General features: G+C 44.9%; 1 protein-coding gene across 1 annotated transcript in view; it reads right to left on the bottom strand.

Moving 5' to 3' along the window:
• Positions 1–12,137, bottom strand: part of CHRFAM7A (CHRNA7 (exons 5-10) and FAM7A (exons A-E) fusion) — a 71,757-nt gene extending 59,620 nt beyond the window's left edge. Inside the window, exons 1-2 of the mRNA XM_063142216.1 lie at positions 12,075–12,137; positions 8,067–8,206 (exon numbers count right to left, since the gene is read on the bottom strand). Coding sequence (XP_062998286.1) covers positions 8,067–8,206; positions 12,075–12,129 — 195 coding nt within the window. The 5' untranslated portion in view covers positions 12,130–12,137. The remainder of the gene's footprint in view (positions 1–8,066; positions 8,207–12,074) is intronic.
• Between the last annotated feature and the right edge of the window lie 530 nt (positions 12,138–12,667).

Below are 12,667 nucleotides of genomic sequence, written 5' to 3'. Positions count from 1 at the left end.
CCTAAAACAGACAATTACTTGCCTTATAATTTTATATCCTTAAGGAAGTAAATGAGATGAGCTCTTGATACATGAAACCTTTCCAATCGAGTACCATGAAAAATTACCAATGCTTGGCAAAGATGCTATTTAAACCTATTTAGAACGAGGAAAGTGCTTGCACTTCAAGCAGTATTACATGTTTAGACATCTAAATGTGATGTCAGGTTATCATTCAAATCTAAAACACATTCGCTCTTGTTATTTACATTTGATGAAACTTTTTTTTTCCTGTTCAGATTAAGGGAACCTTTTTGTTTGTTATCCAGTAGAGTACTTATAAAACACCTCTGTGCGATATTGGTTAGGGTGGTGGCACAACCAACCACAGCCCCGTTGCAAAATAATGGACACTGGAGTGGAACTATTGCCACCACCTAGTTCAGCATTTTCTCCACTGGAGATGCCAGGAGTTCATTCATTCATTCATTGTTATTTATTTCGGTCACAGACCAGCAAAATCAACACCAAAACATACAAAGGATAGATAAAAAGTGACATAAAAACAAAATACAGCTTGGTGAGTTGCTTCTCTCAGAAGGATTGCAACATTATTTTTCTAATTTGCATTGAGGTCATGAGAAACTTAGAGACCCTTTCAGTAATATGGGAGGACACATCCCTTAAACAGATTAATACCAACGTTGTGGGGCTACATCCAGAAAAGGCTGTTAATAAAGGAAATATTAACTTTTTTCTGTATTCCTCATACATGTTACAGTGCAAAATGACATGTTCAACAGATTCTATTGCTCTAGAACCACAGGGACATATCCATTAACCGGGATCTTACTAAATCATCCTTCTAGTAATGCTGATGGCAACACATTAAAGCAAGCGAGGGTAAATGCTCTCCTGTACTTGGGAATGGTTAAAGCATACAGATATGAAGCTGCAGTGAGCCCATAGTTATTAAAATTATTGTAGAGCAGTGGAGAGCAAGATTTGTTAGCAGCAGTTCTTAAATGCTGTAGGTCTAGATCTATTAGTCTTTGAACAACAAGAGATTGGGCCTTCTGGAGCCCATAGTTGCTCACAGCTTCCACAGAGAAGTCCAGCCTAAGTTGCTTCTTCCCCATCTCTCTCATCCAACGAGTGACATAGGAATTTGAGAGCAGTAAAAAGAGATAGCTACCAGGAGCTGCAAGGAAGTGTAGCCATAGCCACCATTTAAAGGCCTCAATCCATGCCTTGCATTCAACTGATCTAATACCCACTTCCAGATAAATAGCTGCGTTCCCCACACAGGAAGGGAGGCCCAGTAGTTTTCTAAGAAATACAGATTGGACTCTTTCAATTTGGGCATTAACTCCCAGTATCCAGAGTCTTAGTTTTGTAAATTTGAATTGCAGAAGGGAGATGCCAGGAGTTGAATCAGGGCCTTTTGCACAGAGGTGTTCTATCTCTGAGCTACGACCGTACATGAGTGGCTTGGAGGGGTGGACCAGGTGTGAGATGACAACTCAGAAGGTGAAGAAAATTACTTACTGCTACCTCATGTGCCACCCACCTGCACATTATTTATTTATTTATTTATTTATTACATTTTAATACCGCCCAATAGCCGAAGCTCTCTGGGCGGTTCACAAAAACATTACAGTTAACCATATGTCCTCCTGTACAGAGGACAGTCCTCTGTTTGAAGGACTGTCTCTTCCAAGTCTGCTTAAAAGAGATAGATACATAAGAAGGGAGATCAAGGGTCTCAAAGTCACCCATCACCACTTAGTACCTGGGCAGCAGACTGAGCAGCAGGTACACAGGTCAGCTGGGCCACAGTCTCTCCCCTATGACGAATGGATTGCATTTCCATTTTAACTATGGTAATTATTTTTGCATAATTCGCATATTCTATCAAAGTGCTAAAGTGATATTAAATCAGGACATGCAAATGATATGCAACTTGATGTCCTTTTTATTGGTAAACCATTTCAGCTTTGCTTTGCTTTTTTAGTGATCTTTAAGCGCCCAGGCTACTGCATATACATAATTATAAATCTTTACCTCAGTTTCAGCAGATGAAGGATTCTATCAGACTATTGGTGGTGGCAGAGCTCTTTTTATTGTTGCTCTTGTTAAACATAGAGGAGTCAGGTACCTTTGCCACATTTAAAGGAATGAAACTGTTCAGCCATTTTATGTTCTGTTCTTGGTTGTAAATTTTTTGCTTCCTGTTAAGAGCCTGTTCCTGCCAGGAGATCCAAAAGTTCATAGCCAGATCAAAAAGGTCAGCTCAGAAAACTGAAACTTACAAGGAGGAGACCTAGTTATCGAGGGATCCAGACATTTAACAAAACTGTATTGCCATTCTGAATGGCTACAGAGCTGGGCAGAAGTGTTAGAATAATGTTGAAATGGATAAATATATCAATTTCAGTTTCTCTCCGTACGTCATTTTTCCAACCTTATGTTCAATTCATCACAAACTTTGAGAATTGAGGTTCCAGCTGAGGTTGGGTTCACATTTTAGTTCCTAAGTGTGAAGTTAGGTAAGTTCAGATGAATTTTTCCTCATCGTTAGAAGAGTATGCAGAAACAAAGCTGGCATGCAAACAGAAATATCACGGGAGATACCAATCACAGATCTACTGCAGCATGAACAATTTAGCTCTCGGATTCCGATTTCATTGATTATACTTTATAAAGTCTTGACTGATGGATTCTTAACAGCCTTGGACACATACACATGTGTGTGTGTGTGTGTGTGTGTGTGTGTTTAATAAATCTTAAATGTAATCTGAGGACACCCTTCATTCTGATTGACAGAGAGCAAATCCAAAATAGAGAAGGAGAAATGTGGCGTTAGGGTTTCTTCCTCTCCAATCTACCTACAAAATGCAAACAATTAAAAGAACAATGCCAATATGATGAGCTTCTCCTAAGACTACTGTAGGCAATAGAAGCTGTTGAGTTTTGATAAGCAGCTTATATATCTTCCTGGATGCCAGTTCCAAATGGGCCTGCTGATTTAGTGTCAGTTTGATTCACTTTTTCCAGATTTATTTCCTTTTGAAGAGGGGTGTTTTATTTTGTTTTTACAGGAGCTGTTCTCATTTCTGACAGTGTATGGCACATCGCACCAGTGCTCAATTAGCTGTTGGTGACAAGCAGGCGAATCAGGAACAAGCAGAGTGAGGAAAGCATGTCATGGGAGGATCCAGCACATGGCAGACAGAGAAAAGAGAGGCCCAGGAATACAGAGGTGAACAGGAAGCAGACAGTGAAAGAAGAGGGATTTGAAAGCAGGCAGCAGCCTGGACAGAAATGTCCATAAAGGGTGTCAGGAAAGCACGACAACAATGCTGCTTGATACACATGAAAGAATGTGAAGTCCTGATGAGGTATAGTGTCCTAGACCATTGCAAGGGGAGAGTGGCATTTTCTATCCTCTCCCATGCAACTTCCTGCAAAGAGAAATCTAGTATATCAGGGAGAAACATTTAAACCCTGCAGTGCTGCTTTTCTGCAGTGCATGGGGCATGGGCATATCTTCTAGTAGTACATCTTATCTCCCTTTGAAGTTGTCTAAGCCAGTGGCCCATCTTCTGGCAATGAATTCCATAAGTCAATTACATCTTGTGTAGCGTACATTCTTTTAGCTGCCAGTCAATTTTAGGTAATATCCTTTGTCCTCCAGCTCTTTCTGCTATATCTGGTGTTTTTCTAGCACCCTCAAACTGCATTAGGGTTTTACCTTTATTCCTGATGGGAGCTCAGTGTCTCCGAACATGCTGAATGATTGGCAGAACTGCTCAAACTCTCTCGCCTCCCATCACACCCCCATCTCTGGTATGTTTTTCTCCATTCTTTTTCTGGGACTGGATATCACCCTATCGGTCGCTGCACATCCCAAATGGCCCTGTTACAAGCAGTTCCGAAACAACAATTTCATGTAATCAAACCCTTAGTGATATTCCTCTCCATGTGATGTTTGCTTCCTTGCTTTCTACTCCACTTTCTCATTTCAGGTGCAGAAACATTTTCAACTTTTCCTCTCCCAGTATAATAAGGGATACTTTAAGGCTTCCCGGTGCCATTTATGCACATATACAGTATAAATGACTGTAACCACAGCCTGGAATATGCAAGCATCAAAGTACTTGTATATTTAGATATTTACACAACAAAACCAGTAATAAGAACCCATTTCTCCAGCGCTCAAAGCTCCTTACCCAAATCATGTTAACAATGGAAAGCTGCAGCCCCTTAAGATTCTTCCCCCGCTGAAACCAAGTCAAAGCACATGTTGGTGCTTCTGCTTACATTTTGTCCCTTGTTTTCCTCATCACTCCCTGTTCCCTCCTTCCTCCCACAGTTGTCTCCTCTCATGTCAAAATTTTGACAGTAAGCAGCTTGGGGCAGGGACTTGTTGTTTGCCATACTTTGAGGAACAACCATGGAGCAGCACAGATGGTAAGTAATACTTCAAAGGATTGTGGGTGGCATTGCAAAGTCAGAATGTGAAGTCAGAGAGGACGCGTGCCTGCTGGGGGCAAAATCAGTATTCTAATGTCCTATCCTCCACATGCAATGTCTACGAATGCAAAAACAGTGACGAAGGAGGAGTCTAAAATGGTAGGCTTGGACACCAGATTCCTGGCTTGATGCATCTTCTTCTCCCTCCAGATTCAATTAGGAATTGCTCTGAATCCAGTCCCGATCTTAATTGGATCTGTTTTGCTCCACCATCACCCACCAGTGTTTCATATGAGCCCTTTCTAGAACTCCCTTTCTCCAAATTTCTTGGAGAAGCAGGGAGGGCTCCTTTTGGTCTCCCAAGCTGCAAGTGGCCTCCTGCAGCGCCCACTGTGGTGCAGTTTCAAAATTACAGGAAATGAAAGTTCCCTCCTCTGGGCTGGTCGGACATCACCTCAAATACTGTATCCAGTTCCGGACACCACACTTTATGAAAGATTCAGATAAACTGGAATGAGTTCAAAGAAGGGCAACAAAGATGATCAGGGGACTAGAAACTAAGTCCTATGAGCAAAGATTGAAGGAACTGGGTATGTTTAGCCTTGAGAAGCAAAGACTGGGGGGGGGGACTATGACAGCACTTTTCAAGGACTGAAAGGGGTGTCACACAGAAGAAGACCACAACTTGTTCTCTGTCATCTGAGACAGTACCTAAGGAATAATGGGCTTAAGTTACAGGAAGGCAGGTTTCAGCTGAACATCAGGAAAACGTCCTAATGGTCAGAGCAGTCAGACAACACAGACAACTGCCTTGGGAGAGGGGCTCTCCATCCCTGGAGGAATTCAAGCAGAGACTGGGCAGCCATCCGTCTGGGATGCTTTCCTGCATTGAGCAGGGGGTTGGGCTTGGTGAACAAAATGGCCCCTTCCAGCTCTATGATCTTAACCTCTCCTTCTCTTTGGCCTTAAAAAGTCAGGGAATGGAAGATGAGAGCACCCATTTCTCCATGCTGAGAGAGGCACAAAGATCCCTCAAAATCCTCAGCACAGAAGAACAAACTCCATGCACAGGGGGACGGGAGGGAAGGGAAGGGTCACGCAGGGGGATCCCAATCTCAGATCAGAAATAACAGCAAGGTTTCCTCCAGGCTGTGGGGCTTTGCCCCCTAGAGGAACCCATGTCACCACGGTCCAGATGGGAGAGCACAATGGGTGGGATTAGGACCAAAGGCCTGGGGAACTGAATAGGTTGATACTCCTGTGTCAAATTAATCAACAGATGCACCATACAATCCTCTTCTTGTCTGCCCAGAAGCAAGTCCCATTGAGTTTAATAGGGCTTACCTCCTCCTCCACCACCACCCCAGGAAAACAGATGTAAGGATTGCAGCTTAGAGTACACATTTTCCTGGAGTAGGGCTGTTTCTACACCTGCCTTTTTTCCAGGGATCATCCCAGGATAATCCCTGTGTATGCAAATGACACACAGGGGATCCCAGGAGCAGACAGGGACAATCCTTCCATTTTCCTGGGATAACCCTTAGGTGTAGAAAGGGCCTAAGGGCTCATCTACATCAAGCAATATTTCCACTATGAAAGCGGTATATAAAAGGCAGGAGCCACGATACTGCTTTATAGTGGTATTGAAGTGCACTGACAACTGTTGGAGCTGCTGACACATACCATATACCACTTTCATAGTGTTATATCCTGCTTGGTGTAGATGTGTCAATGGGCCCCAACCATTTTCAGTGCACTTTGATATCACTATAAAGCAGTAGTGGAGATCCTGCCTTTTATATACTGCTTTCATAGTGGAATATCCTGCTTGGTGTAGATGAGCCCTATGTCTCCTTGGGCCCAGTGGGACTTCTGTATAGACTCACCTTGAAACCCATACGATAGATCCACCAAGGCCTTTGCTAGACCTACTAGTAAATCCGTGCTTGACCGGGGGAGATCCCGCGATACAGATATCATGGGATCTCGCCCTAGTCTACACGCGCCCACCATTTTTTTGTTTGTTTGTTTTCAGGAGGGGCCGGATGTGCAGGAGTGCTCCTGTGCAAAGGTAAGTTATTATAAAAAAATATGTTCCCAACCCCCCCCCCCCAGTCTGTGATCTCCTCCCCCCCTTCCCGCCCTGATCTCCTTCCCTGGCCCTGATGGGCGCAGCGCTCCTGGGGAGCACTGTGCCCCGTCCGTGCCTCCCGGTTCCTCATGAGTAATCGCAAGGAGCTGGGAAAACCACTTGCTAGAGGGGCCACATGCTCGCTGTCTTGGGCTTCGCCCGAGTCTGCAAGAAAAACCAGGATACAGGTGCCCGTTATCCCGGGGCAAGAGAGAGTTGATCCCTCCCTGAGCCCGGGATCCCCTGGGCATCATTTGGATGCACAGGGGCGATCCCAGGGTTCACCCTGGGATAAAGCCCCATCTAGCTAAGGCCTAAGAATGCTTCAATTGTATGATGGTCACAGTGGTCCCTGTGCTCCAGGTCTCCCCATGCCCATAGGTGGCAGCCACAGAAATGTAGAGAGGACAGCAAACCTGGGAGGTCTTAATAATCCTGTATTATCTCACCTGCCCTTCATTACTAGGCATTATGGGGGCAGACTTACTGGGAAGGCATAGAAGTCTGTAGTTTTCAGCAATGGCCACAAACCCTCCCCTGTGATGTCTGGCTTCAGCCTAAATCAAAAGTTAGGGTGAGAAGAAGTCATGCATGCCTTCTGCCTGTTTCTGTTTCTCTTGCAATTAAAGAAAATCCCATTGAACTATCCATTCCATTCCTCCTAATGCATCTTACAGTGAACATCTGTTGAGGTGACCCAGGTTTTGGGGAGGACTCAGAAGACCAAAAGACCATCTTTAAATAACCACCGTCAATTAATGCAAGGCTCCATGTAGGCAGTGAAAGAGGGAAGTGTGCAGAGAGGGAAGAATATAGTTCTTTCAGATTATAAATTCTAGTCTTTTAGGAAGAGGATTCTTCCAAGGCTATTTCTTTTGTTATCAAAGAAAGGGATTTTTCCCCTACCACAATAAAATCATTTTTAAAAATCCAACTACAAAGTGCTTTTAAATTAAACTATGGTCGTATATGGTCCTTCTTGAGTTTGCTATGAGAAGAAGCAGTGAGTGGGTGTATTAACACATCATGCGGAGCTGTGTGGTTTTGAGAGTCTTTTCTCCAGGGTAAAGAGGCTCCAGGGAGTATTTTGATTCAGCAGAAGACCAGCAGGGAGGCTTAGAGAAGGCTGTTTAACCCTTTCTTCCCAATCAATACAAAAAGTACTCTCTTTTTTAAAAACAAACACCTTACCTGTCATTCGAGCGCTCATGCGCTCCTTTTCCTTTAAAAAAAAATCCAAAATGGCGGCCGCGATGCCACGCACTGTGTATAGAGTAGGGCAATGATCTCGTGATCATAAAATTGCAAGATGGTCGCCCTCCAACCTCCTCATCTAGCCATGGCCTAAGATACCAGGAACACTAATATTGATGGTGGCTGTGTGAAACTTCCTCCCCTACTCAGAGATGTTTGGAAAGACTAATATGGGATGGAGGGGGGGAAACAATGCAATCAGGTTCATACAGATGCAAAGACTTACCACATCCATGATTTGCCTTAGGCTGAGGCTGAAAGAGACCGTGAGCGGCTGGGAATCATTGCCCACAGGCCTTTCTAGTGGGTTGTAATTCTTTAGGAGTTCCTTGTACAGTTTCCTCTGATACTCTCCTTGCAAGGACACTGGGGAAACAGAGGCATGCAGAGAAGAGTTTAAATGTGCCTCACTGTTGGATGTCATAAAAGTGGTTAAGATGTTGCTCTTAGCAGTTACCACCACAACCAAGAGACTCAACTGCTTTTCACTACACAGCTGTTTTTCTGAATGATTTTACCAAGAGGCTAAGAGTGCAAGCTGTGAGCCAGGAAACTTCCAGTTTAAATCACACCTTTGCCATGTGCTCATTGTTTATTTAAAATATTTTAAAGCTGCTTTATGACCTCGTATAGTGGCATATAAAGAAGAGCACAAGACATAACAGCCACAGTACCAAGCATAAAGAACACTTTGCAGAGTTGTTTTGAACACACAAGTCAATTACGAATTCAGTTGAAGCAACTTTAGACAAAATGGTCTCTACTGCTCGGCTCAATGCCTGAATAGAAGGGGCTAAGCACATGTCAATAGGCAGGGAGTTCCACTGTGCTGGGGCCACCACTGAGATGGCTGTATCTTTTGTGCAGACCAACCTATGAGGTTTTAAGGGTGGTCATTAAAAAAAAGACCCCGGCATAGTTTTGAAAAATGTGCACAAAGACACTAATTTTTTAGAGAAGAATGTGTACTTTTCAGAAATGTGCATAACTGATATGTACTTTGGGGAAAATGCACATTTAAATATGTACAAACTTCCATGAGAAGACTAAGAAAAAAGTTTGCAGTCTGATACAGGCATGAGTTGGAATGAGCTTCGAGGTAGGATTAGGAAGATTTTGACTTTTGCTGATTCTCACATGCCCACTTAGGTCTAGTTCCTTCCCTCAGCCATTCTGAACAGACATCTTTCAAAAGACAAGAAACTCATTTTATTCAGAGTTGCACCAAAGATGATTGCCTTATGAGATGCAGACACTTTAAACAGATGAAAAATACTTCCCCCCCCCAATGATTTCTTGTTCCTGCAGCCAAGATACATTATAATCTAAAACTTGCCAGCAAAGTCCAGTGGGGACGACCACAGAACACAAAGTATGCATTTCAGCCAGAGATAATTTGGGAATTACCAGCAAAGAGGGGCTTGGATAAGAGAGGGAGTGGAAGGTCAGCTAGAGTCAAAATGACCTGTCAAGATCCATTACATTTAGAAATTCATTTCGCTAATATAGCACCAGCAAGTCTTCAATAAATCCATCCAAGATGGTCCGGACAATGTGTGCATGATTTGGAGAAAATGAAATCGAGCCAGCAGACAAAAGTGCAGAAGGTGGTTTTTTTCTTATATAAGGCCATTAGTCAATCTAGCCCCCTGCATTACCTATCTACCTGGATGGGCAGCAGTGCTCAATGGTGTGGGACAGAGGTGTTTTCCAGCTCTGCTACCAGAAATCTTTTTCTCCCCTCTTTTTTCCTTTTTTTTGGGGGGGGGGAACTATCAAGACAGAGCTGGATGCAGAGTTTTGAGGAATCTTGGTTTCAGGCTTAGGCACCCCACTTTACCTTCCATCACAGTATCCTTCCCTCTCAGCTTTTGTGAACCTACATCACACCCATGGCCTCTGGGCACACCTACTTCCCAATGAATTCAGTGGGAAATACAGCACAATTCAATGCAGTTGAATGCTGCTGTGACCAATTAGACTTATTTTCAGGCAAGTACAAATTAGCATCACCTTAATGCCAAGCCAATGTGCAAGGAGAAGGCCCTTATGGTGCAGTCCTGAACATATTTACTCAGAAGTCCCCACCACATTCAACAGGCTTATTCAACAGTGCATTTAGGACTGCATCTTTTAAAATCACCCTTCCCAAACCGGTGCCTTCATGTACTTTTGGACCCAGCATTTCTAACCAATGGTCATGCTGTCTGGGGATGATGGGAATTGAAGTCCAAAACATAGGGAGGGCGACAGGATGGGGAAGACTGTTTTTAAACCTTTCCTTCAAATAGTAATATCCATCGGCTAATGTTAGGAGCACTGCACAGCTTCAGTTGCATTGCACACTATAATCAGGACTTGAACTATCCTTTGAACTTGAATTGTGATGAACCTCTTCAGAAGGGACTCTGGACACTGAAAAGCAAAGCGGTATGTGACATCTGTTGTGCTCCTAGCACTGCATCTTTGAACCAGTCTCTTGAAGTAGAGACTCATAATTATACGAAGCTCTCCATCCTCACAACCTCCCTTTAAGTAGGGTATATGTTTTAAATAAATAAATAAGTCCACAAGTAGGATTTGATGGGAGCAGCATCAGTTCTCCTGCTGTTGCTCTCCAAGGACTGATATTCAGAGGTACACTGCTTCTGGATAGGGAGGCTTTGTTTGGCTGTCACAGCCAATAGCTCTTGAGAGGTCCTGAATTTGTCTAATCATCCTTTAAAACCATCTCAGGTAGCAACCCTGTAATGCACTCTAGTGCAGAATGTAGCAGTCAGGATGCTCAGTGGAACATCCAGCTATAAATACATTACACCTGCATTAAAAAGTTCTGCACTGGCTGCCTATTTAGGTACCAGGCCATGTTCAAGGTCTTGTTGTTGACATACAATGCCCTAAACAGCTCAGGGCCAGGATAACTAGCTGACTGTCTTCCAAAATCCATCCCCAGTTGACCCCCTGAGATCTTCTGAGGAGGCCTTCTTGGTTGTTCTGTGGCCAAAGGAATGCTTAAGGTCAAAAGTTTTTTGCTTAATGTCAAAAGTTTTGAAATGTCTCACTTTTGAAATTACTTATAACTTCAGCAAACATGCTTTTAAAAAAATCAGTAAACATGAACATAATAAACAGTTCAGCTAAACATATAACTAGGAAGAAGGAATTAACTAAATCTTTGTCAATCGCTTTGGAAATCCAACTTTCTGGGATGCTTCTTTTAAAAAAGCTATTTCTTTACTCTTTCAAATTAATTTCACAGCATGAACACTAACAGTGCAAACCTACACATGTCAAGCCTGAAGTCTTACTGCATTCAATTGCACTTATGTCATCTATGTGTATATAACATTGCAGTCTTTGTAACTATTTGCTAAAATCGTATATGTTTACACCTTGAACATGATTCAACCAAACTTAAGTACTTTGTGGGAGAAACACATCTCTAAATCTCTCCTTTGGAAATCAATGGGTCCTTAAATGTTTGACTGTGACTTTACAACCACCACCTTTAAAAAAAGAAAAAAGAATAATCTCAGAAACCAATAATATCCATAACTGGGATTGTAAAAACAACACACACACACACACCCAAAAAACATACTAGACCAATATATATTTGAAAGTTTGCAAGCCAGGAGAGTTTCCCAAATCCTTCACGCTACCCACTGGTTCCCACTGCCTTTAGTGCATTCCTCATGCTCTTCAATTATCAGGTGAGCCCATCCTAACCTTCACCTGGAAAGGCTAGTTGAGGAAGCATGAGACGGAAGTCAAAGCCATGCGTAAGATGATGGAACATTCACACAAAACGTTGTGGTTGTTGTCACTGTTGTATTGCTGGTTTATTTTGCTTGCTGTTCTATCACTGTTTTCCCCCCTGACATTTTAATTTATTGTTTCCCCTGTTACTCTGCCTTTGATTAACCACCTTAGATGTCCTACCCAAAGACCGGGTCCAGGCGCTTTAAATGCCTGCCTGCCTAGAGAAGAGCGTCAAAGGGGGGATTCTCGGATCCTGCAATGGACAAGGGCTTCTCCGTCAGCCCACCTCTCTCTCTCCTTGTGCAAAGGCGTGGGAAATTAACCCCGGGAGCTGGGAAGACACTCAGAGGCATGCCCCGCTCTCTCTCCTGCCTGCAGCTGGATCATCCCGGGGGGGAGAAAGCGAGCTGCCTGCGGGAAAAGTCCAGCCCGACTGTGGCGACGCTTGGCGCGGCCGGCCGAGGCGACTCACCGTGCACCAGTCCCCCGGCGAGGATCAGCACCACGGACAGCTCCCGGAGCCCCATCCCGGCCGAGCGCCGCCAGGCAGGGCAGCGGCGTGGCGAGCCGCAAAGTTGGGCTCGCGTCCCGGCGGCGACCAGAGAGGAGCAAACGCAGGTGCGGGGATGCCGCGCGCGCCCCCCGCGCGGGGGCCAGGGAGTCCCGCTTGCAGCCGCACCGCCGGACAGGGTTGCTCCCGCGCCGAGCCTGCCTGCCTGCCTGCCTGCCTCTCGCGCGCTCCGCCGCGGCGCCGGAATGCGAATCGCCTGCCTGCCTCCTGCCTCCTCCTCCTCCTCCTCTTCCCCACGTGACGGATTTCCCTCCTTCCGAGTAGATCCACCGGTGAGGAGCAGCAGTTGCCAAGGGGCGGCTGCTCCTGCAGCACCAGCAGCGCGGGGAAGGCAGCGGCTGCCCAGGCGGGCCGGCCCAGCAGCTTTATAGGGGGAGCGCCAGGCGCGCCCCCTCCGCCTCCCCCCCCACCTCCATCCCAGCCTCCCTCCGTCCCGCTCCACGCACGCACGCACGCACGCCCCCCGCCCCCCGCCCCTCCTGGCTCTGCTCGCC

The sequence above is a fragment of the Elgaria multicarinata genome, chromosome 16 (assembly GCF_023053635.1).
Source record: "Elgaria multicarinata webbii isolate HBS135686 ecotype San Diego chromosome 16, rElgMul1.1.pri, whole genome shotgun sequence".
NCBI classification, from domain to species: domain Eukaryota; kingdom Metazoa; phylum Chordata; class Lepidosauria; order Squamata; family Anguidae; genus Elgaria; species Elgaria multicarinata.
The sequence above is the reverse complement of the archived record's forward strand: the minus strand, read 5'-3'. Positions and strand labels throughout refer to the sequence as shown.